The following is a 19,831-nucleotide window of genomic DNA, read 5'->3' as shown; positions in this document are numbered from 1 at the left end:
TATTGACTGTATGTTTGTTTATTCCATGTGTAACTCTCTGTTGTTGTTTGTGTCGCACTGCTTTGCTTTATCTTGGCCAGGTCGCAGTTGTAAATGAGAACTTGTTCTCAACTAGCCTACATGGTGAAATAAAAAATAAAATAAAAAACCTTCAGGCGTTTGGAAATTGCCCCCAAGGATGAACCAGACTTGTGGAGGAGGCCTACCATTTTCTTCTGAGGACTTAACTGATTTCTTTAGATTTTTCCATTATGTCAAGCAAAGAGGCACTGAGTTTTAAGGTAGGCCTTGAAATACATCCACAGGTACACCTCGAATTATATCAATTAGCCTATCAGAAGCTTCTAAAGCCATGACATAATTTTCTGGTATTTTCCAAGCTGTTTAAAGGCACAGTCAACTTAGTGTATGTAAACTTCTGACCCACTGGAATTGTGATACAGTGAATAAGTGAAATAATCTGTCTGTAAACAATAGTTGGAAAAATGACTTGTCATTTACAAAGTAGATGTCCTAACAGAGTTGCCAAAACTATAGTTTGTTAACAAGAAATTTGTGGAGTGGTTGAAAAACTTTGTTTTAATGACTCCAACCTACGTGTCTGCAAACATCCGACTTCAACTGTATGTTAACATGTGCAAACATTTCTAAAAAACAGTTTTTGATTGGTCATTATGGGGTATTGTGTGTAGATTGATTTTATTTAATCAATTTTAGCATAAGGCTGTAATGTAACAAAATGTGGAAAAAGACGAGGGATCTAAATACTTTCCGAATGCACAATAAATGTTTTGTCTTGTCCATTCACCCTCTGATTGGCACACAATCTGTCTCAATTGTTTCAAGGCCAAAAATCCTTATTTGACATGTCTCCTCCCCTTCATCTATACTGATTGAAGTTTAATTTTAGGTCGAATTCCAGGAGCCGTTTGTGAATTTGACAGCCCTAACGCAGCAGTTCCACCTCCAACACTGCAAAACAACTGCTATGCGGCTGTCGGCTAGCGTGGCCCTGATACAATCTAGACCCAAAATAAGACACGATCGTCTAACATATGGAACGACACTGTTATACCACTTGCACATCTAACATAGCCTGAGTAAAGTGTCAAGTGACAGTGTCTCACCTTTTAAACATTAGCAAAAAAAGAATAAGTTTCACTCACATTTTTCAGGGGGAGTTATTGTAATTGTCTGTGCCGTGAATTCTTCGTCAAAATACCTGGTATCTGTCTCTGACGACACCTGAGGTTTGAAGGGCGGTATCAGCTAGGTAGGAGGGGAGGGAAACACACAGCACTTGTGTCACAGAGGTGTTGCAGCACACAGGCAGGACTGGAGGCAACGAGTTTACACCTCCCACAATGCATTTCACCTCCCTCTGCTACCAGGGTTGCATCATATTAGGTGTGCACTGTGTCTGTGATGGTAAAGCACTGACAGAACAAGGATAACTTTCCTCTATCTAGACAGTGAGTTAGCAAACTATGATCAGGAATGCATACTGGTGAGGGGAGGAAAGAGTAGGAGTCCTGTAGGACTCAACATGATTCTACAATATGAATGTGTACATACAGTGGGGCAAAAAATTATTTAGTCAGCCACCAATTGTGCAAGTTCTCCCACTTAAAAAGACGAGAGTCCTGTAATTTTCATCATAGGTACACTTCAACTATGACAGACAAAATGAGAAAAAAAACATCCAGAAAATCACATTGTAGGATTTTTTAATGAATTTATTTGCAAATTATGGTGGAAAATAAGTATTTGGTCACCTACAAACAAGCAAGATGTCTGGCTCTCACAGACCTGTAACTTCTTCTTTAAGAGGCTCCTCTGTCCTCCACTCGTTACCTGTATTAATAGCACCTGTTTGAACTTGTTATCAGTATAAAAGACACCTGTCCACAACCTCAAACAGTCACACTCCAAACTCCACTATGGCCAAGACCAAAGAGCTGTCAAAGGACACCAGAAACAAAATTGTAGACCTGCACCAGGCTGGGAAGGCTGAATCTGCAATAGGTAAGTAGCTTGGTTTGAAGAAATCAACTGTGGGAACAATTATTAGGAAATGGAAGACATACAAGACTACTGATAATCTCCCTCGATCTGGGGCTCCACGCAAGATCTCACCCCGTGGGGTCAGAATGATCACAACGGTGAGCAAAAATCCCAGAACCACATGGGGGGACCTAGTGAATGACCTGCAGAGAGCTGGGACCGAAGTAACAAAGCGTACCATCAGTGACACACTACGCCGCCAGGGACTCAAATCCTGCAGTGCCAGACATGTCCCCCTGCTTAAGCCAGTACATGTCCAGGCCCGTCTGAAGTTTGCTAGAGAGCATTTGAATGATCCAGAAGAAGATTGGGGGAATGTCATATGGTCAGATGAAACCAAAATATAACTTTTTGGTAAAAACTCAACTCGTCGTGTTTGGAGGACAAAGAATGCTGAGTTGCATCCAAAGAACACCATACCTACTGTGAAGCATGGGGGTGGAAACATCATGCTTTGGGGCTGTTTTTCTGCAAAGGGACCAGGACGACTGATCCATGTAAAGGAAAGAATGAATGGGGCCATGTATCGTAAGATTTTGAGTGAAAACCTCCTTCCATCAGCAAGGGCATTGAAGATGAAACGTGGCTTCGAAGGAGTGAAGGAGCAACGAAGGAGTGGCTTCGTAAGAAGCATTTCAAGGTCCTGGAGTAGCCTAGCCAGTCTCCAGATCTCAACCCCATAGAAAATCTTTGAAGGGAGTTGAAAGTCCATGTTGCCCAGCAACAGCCCCAAAACATCACTGCTCTGGAGGAGATCTGCATGGAGGAATGGGCCAAAATACCAGCAACAGTGTGTGAAAACCTTGTGAAGACTTACAGAAAACATTTGACCTCTGTCATTGCCAACAAAGGGTATATAACAAAGTATTGAGAAACTTTTGTTATTGACCAAATACTTATTTTCCACCATAATTTGCAAATAAATTCATTAAAATCCTACAATGTGATTTTCTGTATTTTTTTCCTCCTGATTTTGTCTGTCACAGTTGAAGTGTACCTATGATGAAAATTACAGGCCTCTCATCTTTTTAAGTGGGAGAACTTGCACAATTTGTGGCTGACTAAATACTTTTTTGCCCCACTGTATTATATAACTGGTATTACAGGCATTACCTTCTTATCATAAACATCTTGCCACTCGATTCCAGTAAAGAAACTATGTCCCATGATTTCTTTAGCATCATCTGGACCTCCTCCAAGTCTGTGAAAAGTAAGAACGTCACAAATTATTCAAAGGTTTGTCTGCCACCAAGACATTAGTGTTACAGTACTTTGAATTTGATGAATAGATATTATTGACTTGAAGCTTTTTAAAGTTAGCGGGGTTGCGGTTAACTGAGTGTAAAATTGAATTGACCTCAAACTGATAGTTAGTTTAAATAGCACTAGTGTATAGTCACTTCCAATGGGGCATTATTGGATGGTGAGCAGTGCTGCTTGGAGCCTGGCTGTCCAGGGTGTGTATGGCTGTCCAGGGTGTGTATGGCTGTCCAGGGTGTGTACAGTATAGCTGGCCTATACCTTTTGTTGGGGTCCTTTATGAGTAGTCCTGACAGCAGTGACTTGGCATCTGACGACAGCGTGCGGGGGAATTTGATGTCCTCCATGAGGATGAGCTCAAACAGCTTCTCGTGGTCCTGGTTGTAGAAGGGCAGCCGACCGCACATCATCTCATACATGACCACGCCCAGGCCCCACCAGTCCACCGCCCGGCCGTAGTCATTGTCCTCCAGCACCTGGACAGACACACAGATCATGGAATAAGAACATATTATTAATATGAACTGTATGGTATCCCTATGAGACAGGCACTAACTCCTCTATTCAACATTGCAGTTCAGAGGAACAAACTGCTGCAAACTGGTCCAATCACCCCTGCCAACAACACACACACTAAGCACATCAACTTTGTTATTTCGCCAAGCGTTTTACATACAACCGACTTTTGACGCAAAGTTGGTTAACAAACGACCTGGTGGACATTTGACCCTTGCGAGTTTCTGTTTCCAGGTCCAGCTGGTTTACTATGACTAACACAAAGCCCTATTCCACGGTACGGTGTTCCTGTAACATGAGAACCCAACAGCATCATGCAGTGGCATCACTACATAGACTGCGATGGCTGTCACTCTGCTGCTGCTGCGTGTCACAGATGCCCCTGTTGGCCAAGTGGCTGGCGCTGGAGGCCCTACCTGGCACGGGCAGACAGGAAACGCTCCTGGATGGACATAGAGGGCCTCGCCATCATGATGTGACCCGCTGGTTCAAGGGCAGCCCCACCAGAGAAAGAGAGGTGGATACCTGGCTACGGGAAGCATGGAGCCAGAGGAGCCACGGCTGAATCAAAGCCTTCTATCTGGGCTGCTGTCCTAATACACAATCAACCTGCTCTTCTCCTTCCCCTTCTCTTACATCGTCTCAGGTGTGCTGCCGTTCGAGGGAGGAAGAGAGATGAGAGATGGAGGGAGTACAGGCTCCATTTCAGACCGTCGCTGAGGAAAGGCCTAATTAATATGACTACCTAACGACAAGTGGCGCTGGAGAGAGGCCAGTTAAGCATATGCTCTGAATCTCTAGAATAATAATGTCTTGTCTCTAATCTTAATGGGAAGTAGAACCTGGACGTGTCAACACAATGATCTTCCTGTCTTAAAGAGTAGTCCTAACCAGAAAATATAAACCAAGACATCATGAAAACCTACAAAACAACATTCTGAATTTCTGGGCCCGTATTCGTAAAGCATCTCAGAGTAGGAGTGCTGATCAAGGATACGTTTTGCCATTTAGATTATATTGAAGAAGACAAGGAGGACCTGATCCTAGATCAGCACTCCTACTCAAGATGCTTTATCAATACAGGCCCTAATCACTAAGAATTCAGTTAGACTGAACTTTAAATGACTGAAACAAGTTACTGTGTTTGTACACTACATGTAATCCCAAAAAGCTGAGAATTATCAAACTAAATAACACTGGAAGCAAACTGCTGGTAATAACACGTATTGAGCTTATCAAGACGGGCAACCGGCTGGATGGAAATCGGCATCACTGAGAGAAACAGTGGTACAGTCAAAGATGAACTATTCATGGGTTTGAACATAATGCTGGAGGGATAACACTGGATTACCAAGTAAAAACCTGAGGAGGAATGCTACCACGCACAGCAGATGGAATATCCTTCCCCCCTCATCAAACCAAAAGTTAGGAGAAAAAAAGAGTTACATGTTTAATGCCATTTCATCACCTAGGGCCAGAGGTGTGTGTGTGTGTTGGTGTGTCTGTACATATGCATGTGTGTGTGCAGGGAGAGCTGGGACTGTGTGTGTGCAGGGAGAGCTGGGACTGTGTGTGTGCAGGGAGAGCTGGGACTGGGAGTTTGTCCTGGGACTGTAACAGGAGCAGCTCGGGTGCAGGCAGGGATGCGATTAATACACACAGAGCCAGTTGGGGTCCCCCCTGTTCCAGAGCCACAGGCAGAGAGGCAAGCCTGGAGGGGAGGAACAGGCCCCGTTCGGACAGCCATGTGGCGGGGCTGCTGCTCCCAGGACTGACTGGGGCCCTTGGCAGGCTTGGCTGGGCAGGGACAGAGAGAGAGAGCCTTTGGCTCCACCAGCCCAGTTACCCAGCGGGGCACAGGGAACAAACACACAGCTCCGCCCGCCCAGCCTGCCCTAGTGTGTGTACACACACACATAAAGAAACATAATAGTCTAAATGTACATATACACATGGTGCATAAATGTGCATTGAAACACTACAATATAAACAATTTAATGTTATTACTGAGTTACCAAATCATTTGGTTATACCTTCCCAAAAGTATTTAACCTGCACATTTTTTTACTTTGTAAAAAATACATGCATATGAAAATGAGAAAGATGTCACTGAGTTATTTCAATAAGTCTAAAGTAACCAAAACTAGGAGAGTATTTGTACAAAATGTATTAAGAAAAAATATTTTTGGTATTCTCATTTGCCCTTTTTAAACAAGGCAAATCAAATACATTTTACACATAAATAAATATCTAAATGTAATTTTTATAACCCCAAAGCATTGGAATATTTTAACTTCCCTCTTTTAAATCCCAGCTACTTTGCATCTCTGGAACTTGGCGCTGAGTGTGTTGTGTTATTTTTACACCAGTGCGGCGGTATAGATTTCCAGGTTTCCCAGCCACCTTCTTCCAACCTCCCCCATCTGCCACCATCTGCCTCTATTTAGCATGTACTTTTTTGTGCAATCACATACTCTTGTGAAAAATAACCAACACTCAAATCATCTCCTGGCACAGCGGAGGGCCTTAGCAAAACAAAATCCAGCGCCAAATTGTCCTCCATACTTTTTTAAGTGGGATCTATGCCCCCCTCTATCCCATGCCTTTCTTCCCCCACCCGACCCACAGTCCTCACTCCTCTGCACTTCATAAATATGCATTGTAGTAAAAACCTGACACCATAACGTTGGTTATGTTTAAGCATTGGTTAAAGGGAAAAAAATGGTTTGCAATGTGGCAAGTTTTTAAATGTTTTTTTTTGTCATTCAGAAAGGACACCAAATACTTGTTATTGAGTTGTAAAATATTGTACATCTACTTTACTGTTGTTAATGACCAAAATATAGCAGTTCATTATTGAACATTAAAGTGACTACTTAAAGCTAGAATCTGCAGTACCCCACCTCCGTTTTGGTGGAAAGCTGAGAGATGAGTCAGGGAAGATGCAACCATTCTAAAATTCATATACAGAGCTATGGATGCAAGTACCCTCCTTGAGCTTATGAGGATATACAGTGTTTGTTTACATTTACATTGTTTACAAACATTGGAGTAAAACCAGTTTATATTTTGGGTTCTGATGGGGTTTGACAATTCAACTAAGTTCATGAGCCATTTATACGTTATATTGTTCAAGAATCAAAGAGCATACATCATTCATTTATAAGTCCAAAAATGGATGTAACAACTAAACATTCTAGCTTTAAATAAAGAAAGATCAAACAAATTGGCCAATGAGAAATCACAGCAGAACGGTGTTTGATATAACTAGATTCCTCAATTTCAATCTTACAACTTCACACATCCACTTGTTTGTCAGCCTGGCGCCAGGGACAGTGTCTCCTATAGAGCATGTGAGGGGGTTTACATTATGCTCACTGTGAGAGGCAGTGTGAGTCCCAATGGCGTCATTAGCTATGGGACTCTGCCATGAGGATGATGTAAACCTGCTGCCATAGCTGCAAGCATTATTTGGCAGATTAATCTTAAAGTCTTGGCCATAAATAGGCTACAGTATCTCAATAGACTGGTTTTGTAGTGGGTTTATGATGTTTAGTTCTAAATCAAAGTGAACTGGGGTACACAACTATAATAAGGATGTAGACCTAATACAATTGAGTTCTAAAGCTCGGGTGAGTTTTGTACTGTATGTCAGGGGTTTGAAGGGGTGAATATACCAGACAGGGAATGTGTGTTTAGAAGGGACAGTACTGTACCTCTGGAGCTAGGTACTCCGGCGTTCCACAGAAAGTCTTCATTGTAGCAGCATCTGTGATTCCTTCCTTGCAGAGCCCGAAGTCTGTGATTTTGACGTGTCCGTCTTTGTCGAGCATTAGGTTCTCCAGCTGCAGGGGAACAGGAAACAACTTTGAAAGCACTGAAGGCCGAGCCAGTGTGTGGGCAGAACAATGCCACAAGGACAGACAAGCGCTGCAGTGCTACACAGTTAGAAAAAACAGGCTTATAAAAGCCCAGGGATGTACAGCAAACTCAACAACTCTGACAACACATACTGTACTGCTGAGCTGCACAAGAGAAGGCAGTCTGTGATTCCTATCTATGTCCCCCAAGTTTATTTGATCATTTCAAGTACAGTAAATGTACTGTCTGCCTCTACTCATGTCTCAGCCAGTAAAATGTGTTGTGGAGACACTTCACTTTACATTGTGAGGGAAGTTGAATGGTCTGACCAGAGTCACATTAATAACAAGGAGGAAAGTAAACGAGTCTCCTTCTTGTTCACAGTTCCTAGCAGATGAAGGGAAAGAAACCTCAAGCTAGTCAAGCCGTTCAACCTTTTAATTTTAATGGCAAACGCTTATTTTTTCATGTTTCTTGGCTCCTTTCAGGCAGGCTTGGGCCAAGGCTGTAAGCGAAACGCTGTGTCATCTTTCACACACCCGAGAGAATTTTGATGTTTTTCAAAAAGCCCCTCTCTCCCAAAACTGAAAACTCTGGAGCTTTTAATACATTCCCCACATCCCGTGCCACTCGCACAGGATAATGGGCCACATTAGGTGAGGGAAACAACAACTTCCCAAATATCTGATTACTTTCCCGCTTTTTTTGTTTACCTTGAGATCCCGGTACACAATCTTGGCGGAGTGCAGGTAGTCCAGAGCGGAGACTATTTCGGCACCGTAGAAGCGCGTGCGGTCCTCAGAGAACACCCTCTCTCTCGACAAATGGAAAAACAGCTGCAGGATAAACAGCAGGGACAGGATTGCAATAATTACTGATTTATTGGAGGAAATTAACACAACATAAACTGCCTCCCATCGCCATATTGAGATGATGGATGGTGGGGCCCTTGGAGGACGCCCGGCGAACTTAGACAGCAGCTGGCGCATCATCCCCATCTCTCCACCGGGTAGCCGGTGCGGCCTGTTAAATCAGCCTTTTAATCAATACACCAATCTTGTTAAAGGAAATCGGCGCCGCTCATGGGCTAACATCCCATTAAAGAGGCCGGCGCCCTTTTCTGCAATCATCTTTTCATTTTTGAAAGAGTGAGTATGGGAATACCCTCTCCTCCATTCTCTCTCTCTCTCTCTGTCAGATGTCAAGGCTCTCTGTAATTTCTCTGCCATCCCTCTCCCCCTCCTGTCTCCCTGCCCGAGCTCCTCTTGTACAAATTACCCAGGAGGACACGGGGCGGCACATCTTCCATTAATTGTTGAGGGAGGTTTGCATATGGCCGCTGGGGCGGTGCTAACGGCCTGCCTGATCAGCCTGACCAGCCTGACAGGTGGGGAGGAGAGGGGAGGTGTGGGGTAGAGGGGGGCTATGGGTGAGGACAGGTGGGGAGGAGAGGGGAGGTGTGGGGTAGAGGGGGGCTATGGGTGAGGACAGGTGGGGAGGAGAGGGGAGGTGTGGGGTAGAGGGGGGCTATGGGTGAGGACAGGTGGGGAGGAGAGGGGAGGTGTGGGGTAGAGGGGGGCTATGGGTGAGGACAGGTGGGGAGGAGAGGGGAGGTGTGGGGTTGAGGGGGGCTATGGGTGAGGACATGTGGGGAGGAGAGGGGAGGTGTGGGGTAGAGGGGGGCTATGGGTGAGGACAGGTGGGGAGGAGAGGGGAGGTGTGGGGTAGAGGGGGGCTATGGGTGAGGACAGGTGGGGAGGAGAGGGGAGGTGTGGGGTAGAGGGGGGCTATGGGTGAGGACAGGTGGGGAGGAGAGGGGAGGTGTGGGGTAGAGGGGGGCTATGGGTGAGGACAGGTGGGGAGGAGAGGGGAGGTGTGGGGTAGAGGGGGGCTATGGGTGAGGACAGGTGGGGAGGAGAGGGAGGTGTGGGGTAGAGGGGGGCTATGGGTGAGGACAGGTGGGGAGGAGAGGGGAGGTGGGGGTAGAGGGGGCTATGGGTGAGGACAGGTGGGGAGGAGAGGGGAGGTGTGGGGTAGAGGGGGGCTATGGGTGAGGACAGGTGGGGAGGAGAGGGGAGGTGTGGGGTAGAGGGGGGGCTATGGGTGAGGACAGGTGGTCCTTCATCAGAGCACTGGCAGCTGTGAATGCGGCAGGCAGGTTTGTAAAGATGAGGGAGGGAGGCAGGCAGGCAGATCGGCCCACTAAGGTGAGGGGGTTCTGGGTTGGAGCTGGCTGGACTGATGGAGGGAGCAGGTGATGTTTAGACTGAGGGAATGAACGCAAGATTGCAAAGCATCCCGATTAAAAATGCCGTAAATCGAAATTTTAGCGAATCAAAAATCATTTCAGAATGTCATTTCAGTAATATCACCCATAGGTGTGTTCAAATGGACATCATTTGGGAAAAGGTTTGGAATGGTGACAGGTGGAGACCAGTTTTCTGGAAGCAGAAAATATCCAACTTTACCAGAGAGAAATACTGTGGAAGCGACAGAAGGAATGTATTAGACCATGATACATTCATACAATGCTCATTGGTCAATCAGAATTATTTCAGTATAGAATGATCCTGCAAACTCAAAAGTACAACATGAATCTTACATTCCACAGACAGGACCTACACAGGACTGACCTTGTGCTGTACTCCTCTGTGTGTGAGTGTATGGGTAACTTTCGAGAGAGAGAGAGACAGAGCGAGAGAGAGACAGAGCGAGAGAGAGACAGAGAGAGAGAGCCACAGACAGACAGAGAGAGAGAGAGCCACAGACAGACAGAGAGAGAGACAGAGCCACAGACAGACAGAGAGAGACAGAGCGAGAGAGAGACAGAGCCACAGACAGACAGAGAGAACCACAGACAGACAGAGAGAGAGAGCCACAGACAGACAGAGAGAGAGCCACAGACAGACAGAGAGAGAGAGCCACAGACAGACAGAGAGAGCCACAGACAGACAGAGAGAGAGAGCCACAGACAGACAGAGAGAGAGAGCCACAGACAGACAGAGAGAGAGCCACAGACAGACAGAGAGAGCCACAGACAGACAGAGAGAGAGAGCCACAGACAGACAGAGAGAGCCACAGACAGACAGAGAGAGACAGAGAGAGAGAGCCACAGACAGACAGAGAGAGAGAGCCACAGACAGACAGAGAGAGAGAGCCACAAACAGACAGAGAGAGAGAGCCACAGACAGACAGAGAGCCACAGACAGACAGAGAGAGCCACAGACAGACATAGAGAGAGAGCCACAGACAGACAGAGAGAGAGAGCCACAGACAGACAGAGAGAGACAGAGAGAGAGAGAGAGCCACAGACAGACAGAGAGAGAGCTACAGAGAGACAGAGAGAGAGCCACAGACAGACAGAGAGAGACACAGATACTAGTCAGGGCTTACCTCTCCTCCATTCACATATTCCATTACAAAGCACAGGCGGTCTTTAGTCTGGAAGGAATACTTCAAAGACTGAAACAGGAGGAACAGAAACACAACCATCAGCTCCACAACCTGAGGATGGTTTTCACACCTAGCACATATGTATATTCTTGTTGTTTTTCAGAGAGAAGTACGTTTTCTATCCAGGGAGGACACATTACACAAAATAACAGTTGCTTTTTGACTCTCTTAAGCCTTGATTGCAGATGTGAGAGAAGTGAAACAAGGTGGAACGTTATCATGTCATATGAACCTTAATTGTTTTGCTGCATGTGTGTGTGTGTGTTTTTGCTTGTGTGTGTTTTGCAGCGAACAACAGCATCTGGAGTATCACTGAAATGACCTCTCAGTGGTGTCTTGTCGACAGATGTAAAGCTAGACTCGGGCTGTTCATTTCTAACAGTTTATCCACTGCATTATAATGAGTCTCTGGGGGTTCAGGTACATATAGGCTCAATGTGCTGCTAACTGCTTTTGTCTATTGTATGTATGCATGGGTACATGTGAGCGTGCGTGCATGCATGCCTTTGTGTGAGTGTGTGTGTAGGGATGCGTACTCACAGTTAGGAAAGGGTGCCTGGTATTTTTTAATACTCTGCTCTCTGTGAGTGTGTGTGCCACTTCATCCTGTGGGACATAAGGTAGAGAATAGAACAGTGCTTCTGAGACAGCGCAGCATATGAATATAACAGTCATTTCTTTATAGAACCTCATTCAACTTGCTACCAGTTAGGTTTAGTTTGAAGTAATTAACATGGAGTGAAACGTACCTTTGCAATAATGACTTCTTTCTTCAAAATCTTCATTGCATAATATTTCCCGTTAGCCTTCTCTCTCACTAGAATCACTTTACCAAATGTGCCTTTTCCCAGTAGTTTTAAGTAGTCAAAGTCATTCATTGTCTGAAAGAAACCGTAAGTCAAGTCAGTGCAGTTATAATAGTTGTAGAAAGCAGAATTTGTGTCTGATTTTAGAGGACTGATGGGAAACTTAACACATCATTTAACAGCTCCGCAAAATGATTCTATCAGTGTTTCTGTATTAGTCAATCAGGATATGTCTCCTGTGGTGTGGTCATCCTTTAGTCATTGGAGCTAAAGAAGACACTTTGAACCAATGGCTTCTTGCCACTGAAATACTTCACGACGTGTTGCTTAGAATTTGTATGTTTATTTCATTTCATCCCTTAGGTCCTCGGGCGGGATGGGATTGGGATGTAGCTTCAATTTGTATGTATCTATTCATGTTTGCTGACAATTATTATCACAAAAAAAGTCAGTGGTCCAGATGTACCTCTTACCTTCCGTTTATGGTGGCTGGTAGAGGTGTCCATCTCCTCCAGCTCTCCGATGTTGTCCATCTGAGACGTGGGACTGCATTGCATCCTCTCTTCCTCCTGTCTTTGGAGTTTGTCTGCTACGATCTGGATCGCCTCCGTCCACTCATCCCTGTTTGCAAAACATAGCAGAACACAAACCTCTAGTTACAGATGGGGTCAAATATATTGGCACCCTTGCACTTTACTATGGCTTGCGATGGAGCAGAATGTTCTGTTTCTCTTTTCAAAACTGGTTGAATGGCAATATTTACCCAGTAGGCAGCTGCAACTTACCACATGTGATAAATTACACAGTAAATGACTTTCCTCCAACCAAGTTAATTTGAATATATTTATATATATTTTTGTCCTGTGAAGTTGGAAATCAAACAAATACACGTGTGAACACCAAACGTATATATATTTGACTGCAACTGTAGGTATAGTGTCTTAAAAGTTTATAGTCTGGGTAGCCCTGTCCACTTGTCCCTGTCAGGATATGTACACCTATAAAGTTACATATACAGTATAACAATAGTCTGGAGTATGGATAGCCTTTAACTCATACCATACAGCAGCTGTAACACAGACACATGAACAAACTTCTGCATGGTAACAGTAATATTTCACAATGAAATGTAGCTACTTGTTTGACGTCTAATGTGACACCATTATGCATAATCAATGACATTCTGCTAAGTTAAGAATGATCTTTAGACAGTGCAACCTATTCATTACACCTTCACAATGGGGTAAAACTGGAACTTTCAACAAAGGCTAATCTATGCAATCATCTATGTAATCGTCAATGATCAGTCACTTTAAAAGAAAACAAATGTTCACAAATGAGTTTATGTCAATGGGAACTACTGCGTGTTTGCAAATGGCTTTACCCCCCATTGGGTTTTCATTTGTTGTGCAATACAACATCTGTTGCATTAAAAGAGTGATGCATTTGGATTTGTGAGCACGTGTGTATTTAATGATGATGAATATATCCGTGTGTGGTTTGTGCTTCCCTCTGGGTTGTACTGCTGCTACATCAACATTCCACAGGAGGGGATCGTTAGCATTTGGAAACTTTCATTTACAGTACGTTAATCTCTCATGGACCGATTCTTGTGGACAAACGAAACGGTGAGAATCTGTCAAGGTTCACGTAGAATTATATGATTACAGGCAGCAGTAGTAGTTCCTGGTTTTGGTTTTTCGTCTTTGATTATCAAAGATCAGGACTGGGGAGAAGGCGATGCTTAAACTCGTGTAGTAATTTTCAAGCCCGTGTGCAGATGATAAACGGTTTCCACTAGATTCCACATCCGCAAAATTGGCTATATTGTAAAAATTCATGAAACCAAAAATGTCCTTTCGGGCCATGATAAATACAGGTGAAATTAGCAGAAGGGAGGGGTTTGAACTAGAGTTTCCGTTTGCGAGGGAGGAGACTTCGCTTCCTTCCTTTACACAAACGCAATCACAATTGTTAATGGCATTCCCCCCAGAAGTAAAACAGGACATCTAGCACATGTGGTAACGTGATAAAACAAACAGAACATTTGACTCACAAAGTAGCATCAGTGTGGGGTTTTTTGTTCCATGTTTTGTTTGGACTTTGAGAGGCCCATATGTTACAATGAGGGATTGAACAAGATGCAAATCCATACCAACACAAAAAGACTCTTTCTGAACACCTTTTCCCAGCTTCACTCAGGTTTCTGAATATATCGGATGTGACTCCGAACAAGGGCAAAGAAAAGTTGTGTTCCATTTGAACAATCAAACGGCACAGTGTACACATAAAAAGCAACGGGAATCCTCTCAAGGTCGTGCAGATGAATGCGAGCCGAGCCATCTCTCCCTACCCCCTCCATTTTTTTTTTTTTTTACGTATAATGAGATTTTTTCGCTAATGAGAGATAATGGGCCTGACTACAGTCGGGCGACATGCCAGCTGGTGCCTCCCCTCTCCTCACTCGTGGGCCTGCCGATGCTGGGCCCGTGCCAGGCGGGTACAGTACAGTAAATGCTGCTGCCAGCCAGACAGAGACACAGTACAGTGGCTGTAAGGTTTAAGACAGGAACTGGAAAATACGTTTAACCTTTCCTCTTAACCGCTGGCTGCACTTCCCCTCGACCCCTGGCCTGTCTAGTGAGGCTACAGCTCGAACTCAAATTCTCTTCACTTCACCAGCAGAAAGTAGAGTTTAAGACCATAACATCTGCCAGTGCTGCTTCCTCTACCCAGCTCTGCTCCGTAGCTCACTCTCACAGGTCGCTGCCTGCAGTTGCCTGCTCCCCAGAGACAGAAGAGAGGATCGTCTGTATGTGTGCCAACTGTGAACAGGCACAGCGTATTATCTTAAGTCTTAGGGGCAAACACTGTTCTTTCTGGAGAGAGATAAACATCTCCATTTCCTAGAAGAAGGACAGCTGGATAATTTATTTCCAGTGCTACTATACTTGAAAGGTCTCTTTTCTAGCCTACATACAAACCCCCCACAACCCCCTCTGCTGATCACCTGGTTGGTTTTACTGGAACGGAGCATGCATGATCTGTGTTTTCTATTCATCTTTGTTAAATGACACACTGCTCTAATTTCAAATGGATTTGAAACTGACGACAAATATGTTTGTCGCAGAAAACGTTCACACAACATTATCTCTGGAATACCATTGAGTATAAAGTCATTTCATAGTCATATTATAGGCCAGTGATGATGGGCAACTGGCGGCCCGCCACCGCAGATCAATTTCATTTTTGGGAGTAGGGAACTCAGTCGGGGTCTCAACTTAATGTTGTGAGGTAGAATACACAAGGTGCAATTTCGAAAAACGGTTGTGCAACAGCAGTTGAACTCTTATTATGTCAGTCAATTAGCCATGTCAGCTAAACATTTTTAGATTGGTAAGTTAGTCTACCCTGCTATCTAAACATGTAGTAATCATGGTCAAATTTTGGACCGGGGAACCCCATTGATTTTCTTAGTCATTCTCACTCAGATATCATATTCAAAACTGCAAACATTTCTATGTGTAGAATTGCAGGTAATTAACTTAAATTTCTTCTATCCGTTGGCAGGAGGGCCCCCAAAAGGCCAAGGCCGACTCTGGCTACATGTGTAGGTATGGATGTGGGTACGCAGGCCCCTCATGATGAGTTCAGATTGTTTTGTGGCCCCACTCCCATCAAAGTTGACCATCCCTCTTATATATTATCATAGCAAACCATCATTTAAAATGGAACTAGTGAACAATTTATCTCAGTTTCACATGACCTCCTGACTTGAGAGCTACACTATGACTTTTCATAGACGTACTGTTTTCATAGATATACTGGGTACTGGGTAGAGGAAAAGCAGTCAGTCATAGATAATCAGACTAAGGACTGAGCATACCTTTCCTCTGGCGAGTCCACATGGAAGGTCCTCTCTATGACGGTGGTCCATTGTAGACATCTGATGATGAATGTGTTGGGCTTTGGTCGTTCTGTCTTCATCAGTTGGCATTCTGAGACAGAGAGAGGACAGATAGAGAAGCGTCTGTGAATATTCAGATTTACTAGATGTCAAATCTTGTGTCTGAGCTTCAGTTGCTGATAGGGCTGGGAATTGCCAGGGACTTCATGATACGATATTATCACGATACTTAGGTGCCGATATGATATGTACTGTGATTCTCACAATTCTCAATGTATAGCAATTTGATACTGCGATCTTATTGCGATTTGATGTTCCAAACATATTGCGCACTATAGTGTCTGCTGTAAAGGGACAATAGAGAGCCATGAGGAAAATAGTTTTGAAATAAAAGTGCAAATAATGTGTTGGCTCACAATTTTTTTTATTTTTAAGATGGGGAACAAGTTATAGGATGAGAAATACAGGAGTTTTGGCATAGGTACAGCCGATTACCTACAGTAGCTAATAAAACTAAAACTAAATAAAAACATTTACAAATCAATACTTGGAGTCAAATATCAATATAATATCATCCAAAAATGATATTGCGTTATGTAACTGTAAAGATCACTAGTTGCTGTTGATACTAGTTAATTGTGATGAAAGAGTAGGTTAGCTTTGTTATTGAGTATGTACATACACTGAGTATACCAAACATTAAGAACACCTTCCTAATATTGAGTTCCACCCCACCTTTGCCCTCAGAACAGCCTCAATTCGTCAGGGCATGGACTCTACATGGTGTCGAAAGCGTTCCACAGGGATGCTGGCCCATGTTGACTCCAATGCTTCCCACAGTTGTCAAGCTGACTGGATGTCCTTTGGGTGGTGGACTATCCTTGAACCACACGGGAAACTGTTGAGCGTGAAAAACCCAGCAGTGTTGCAGTTCTTGACACAAACCGATGCGCCTGGCACCTACTACCATATCCCTTTCAAAGGCACTTCAATATTTTATCTTCTCCATTCACCCTCTGAATGACACATACGCAATCCATGTCTCAATTGTCTCAAGGCTTAAAAATCCTTCTTTAACCGGTCTCTTCCCCTTCATCTACACTGATTGAAGTGGATTTAACAGGTGACATTAATAAGGGTAGCTTTCACCTGGATTCACCTGGTCAGACTATGTCCTGGAAAGAGCTTGTGTTCATAATGTTTTGTACACTCAATGTAGATGGACTGTACTGCAGAAAACACAACACTTCGCACCAAGTTAAAGCTGTCTCATTCCATCCAGGAACAGACACAGCCAGATGGGGCTTCAAGCCAACTGTGGAAAAGTTTTGCAGTGTGCTCCACTGTCACCGCTACAGCAGCTATTGGGGACAATGTTCAGTCAGATGACAGCTGAAACAGAGTGTTGAGCCTGTACGTGCCAGTAGGTAATGACTTCCCTCCCTCAGCTGGCCTCATCTCTGCCGCCACCAAACGGCGGGACGGCCTAAATATAGGCGGGAAGGTTAATGACGACACGGCTAAGGTCGCAGGCGCACTCTACTTCTTTCTTCCTGCTCCGCTAATAAAATGGAGTCTCCCACTGAGCGCAGAGAAAACAAGGTCATGACGGAGTTCCAGTAGGCCGTAGCGCTGGACACAACATAGTCATTTTAGGGGGAATACAGACAGAGGAGATGTATTGTTTTGCCTCAGCTAAAAAGAGGAGAGAGCTCCAGCAACTGTCCTGCCATCAATCAATAGGCATTTATATTGGAGTGTTTACTGTAATATGCAATAATTTCCCTATTCTGAAATCCCTAGTGGGATAGGGCCACCACCTACTGTATCTATTAGTTCATCAGTTTGCATTCTTGTTATATAACATTATATCTTCATTTGAACTTTCCACGTATTCATGTACTTCAATTTTCCAAACTATATTGAAATGTAATTAACAAATGCTATATATTAGAAATATGGGGCTCTGGAGAAGGAAAAATAGTCATCAGGTACCATAGCATTGTTTCCTAGTCATTTAGGTGAGTTATCTGAGACGTACTTAGTGTTTGACATTAGACTGTAGCCTGTTGGTCAGGGAGGCAAGCAGGGAGTGTCTCAGTGTGTGTGTGTGTCTCAGTGTGTGTGTGTGTGTCTGTGTGTCTGTGTGTGTGTGTGTGTCTGTGTGTCTGTGTGTCTGTGTGTCTGTGTGTCTGTGTGTCTGTGTGTCTGTCTGTCTGTCTGTCTGTCTGTCTGTCTGTCTGTCTGTCTGTCTGTCTGTCTGTCTGTCTGTCTGTCTGTCTGTCTGTCTGTCTGTCTGTCTGTCTGTCTGTCTGTCTGTCTGTCTGTCTGTCTGTCTGTCTGTCTGTCTGTCTGTCTGTCTGTCTGTCTGTCTGTCTGTCTGTCTGTCTGTCTGTCTGTCTGTCTGTCTGTCTGTCTGTCTGTCTGTCTGTGACAGTATCTCTCCCCACGCTTGGGACAGACAGACAGGCAGGCAGGCAGGCGGGGCTGCACCATTCCATTTCACTGGCCCATTTGACTACAGCAGCCAGCGTCCCAGCACCACCTGGCCTCCCAGCTTTGGACAACAGATGTGGCAATACTGTAGTGCTGCCAAGCCAGCCGGGGCCGGATGTATGGCCACCCTCTCTCCCCCAGCCTTTAGATTAAAACCTGGCCGCGCTAGCTTCCTGACGGATGGAGTTAGAGAAAGCGAGAGGGGAGAGGGAGAAAGTGAGAGAGGAGAGAGTGAGAGTGAGAAAGAAAGCTCCCTCCATGTGTCCAAGTGGTAACACAGCAAGGCCGGATGGATTGATGGATGGATCCACCCCCTTAAACTGTCCTTTCTTTCCCCTAAAAAAACTATCCAGCAGCCAATCATAAGGAAAATCTGAGGCCATTGTCAGTTCTGTTGTGTGTTGGGACAATAGGAAACTGTTGTAGTTGTTTCATGTCCATGTAATTACTGTGGCCTTTGTTGTAGGAACTGTGCCAAGGAGTCAAATGTTTTCCACCAGCTTAGTGGCTATCAGCGTATGTCTAGTTGTTTTGGTAAACAGCTGAGGGATGGGGCTAGAGAAATGTAACCACTCTCAAATTCATAGACAAAGATATGGATGCAAGGATGAACTATCCATGAGATCTAAATGATACTTTTGACCATGTTTTGAGGCTTTGAGGTGGAGTAAAACAAGCTTATATTTAGGGTTTTGATGTCATTTATAATTTATCCTCTTCAAGAATCAATGGGTGTACATGTATATCATTAATTTAAAAGTCCAGTTGATATACCAATCTCAGATTGCACCTTTAAGTATACAGTTGAAGTCGGAAGTTTACAACTTGTTTTTCAACCACACATTTCTTGTTAACAAACTGTAGTTTTGGCAAGTCAGTTAGGACATCTACTTTGTGCATGACACAAGTCATTTTCCCAACAATTGTTTAGACAGATTATTTCACTTATAATTCACTGTATCACAATTCCAGTGGGTCAGAGGTTTACATACACTAAGATGACTGTGCCTTTAAACGGCTTGGAAAATTCCAGAAAACAATGTCATGGCTTTAGAAGCTTCTGATAGGCTAATTGACATCAGTCAATTGGAGGCGTAACTGTGGATGTATTTCAAGGTCTACCTTCAAGGTCTACCTTGTTCTGTGGTCCTTCTGTAGCTCAGTTGGTAGAGCATGGTGATTGTAACGCCAGGGTAGTGGGTTCGATTCCCGGGACCACCCATACGTAGAATGTATGCACACATGACTGTAAGTCGCTTTGGATAAAAGCGTCTGCTAAATGGCATATATTATATATATTGTTCTAATCCCAGAACAGCAGCAAAGGACCTTGTGAAGATGCTGGAGGAAACAGGTACAAAAGTATCTATATCCACAGTAAAACGAGTCCTATATCGACATAACATGAAAGGCCGCTCAGAAAGGAAGAAGCCACTGCTCCAAAACCGCTATAAAAAAGCCAGACTAC

At 44.2% G+C, this 19,831-nt stretch overlaps 1 protein-coding gene across 3 annotated transcripts in view; it reads right to left on the bottom strand.

The window, feature by feature from the left end:
• The window catches only part of akt3a (v-akt murine thymoma viral oncogene homolog 3a), a 135,929-nt gene that overhangs the window by 7,455 nt on the left and 108,643 nt on the right, over positions 1-19,831 (bottom strand). For 2 of the 3 annotated variants that reach the window (XM_046357310.1, XM_046357309.1), the window contains exons 4-13: positions 15,847-15,958; positions 12,434-12,581; positions 11,904-12,035; positions 11,695-11,760; positions 11,095-11,163; positions 8,415-8,537; positions 7,557-7,685; positions 3,586-3,800; positions 3,178-3,265; positions 1,167-1,269 (exon numbers count right to left, since the gene is read on the bottom strand). In XM_046357310.1, the coding sequence (XP_046213266.1) occupies positions 1,167-1,269; positions 3,178-3,265; positions 3,586-3,800; positions 7,557-7,685; positions 8,415-8,537; positions 11,095-11,163; positions 11,695-11,760; positions 11,904-12,035; positions 12,434-12,581; positions 15,847-15,958 (1,185 nt within the window). The remainder of the gene's footprint in view (positions 1-1,166; positions 1,270-3,177; positions 3,266-3,585; positions 3,801-7,556; positions 7,686-8,414; positions 8,538-11,094; positions 11,164-11,694; positions 11,761-11,903; positions 12,036-12,433; positions 12,582-15,846; positions 15,959-19,831) is intronic. The other variant, XM_046357311.1, reaches the window with a different exon arrangement.

The sequence above is a fragment of the Oncorhynchus gorbuscha genome, linkage group LG07 (assembly GCF_021184085.1).
Source record: "Oncorhynchus gorbuscha isolate QuinsamMale2020 ecotype Even-year linkage group LG07, OgorEven_v1.0, whole genome shotgun sequence".
Classification (NCBI taxonomy): Eukaryota; Metazoa; Chordata; class Actinopteri; order Salmoniformes; family Salmonidae; genus Oncorhynchus; species Oncorhynchus gorbuscha.
This window is presented reverse-complemented; position numbering and strand designations above follow the sequence as displayed.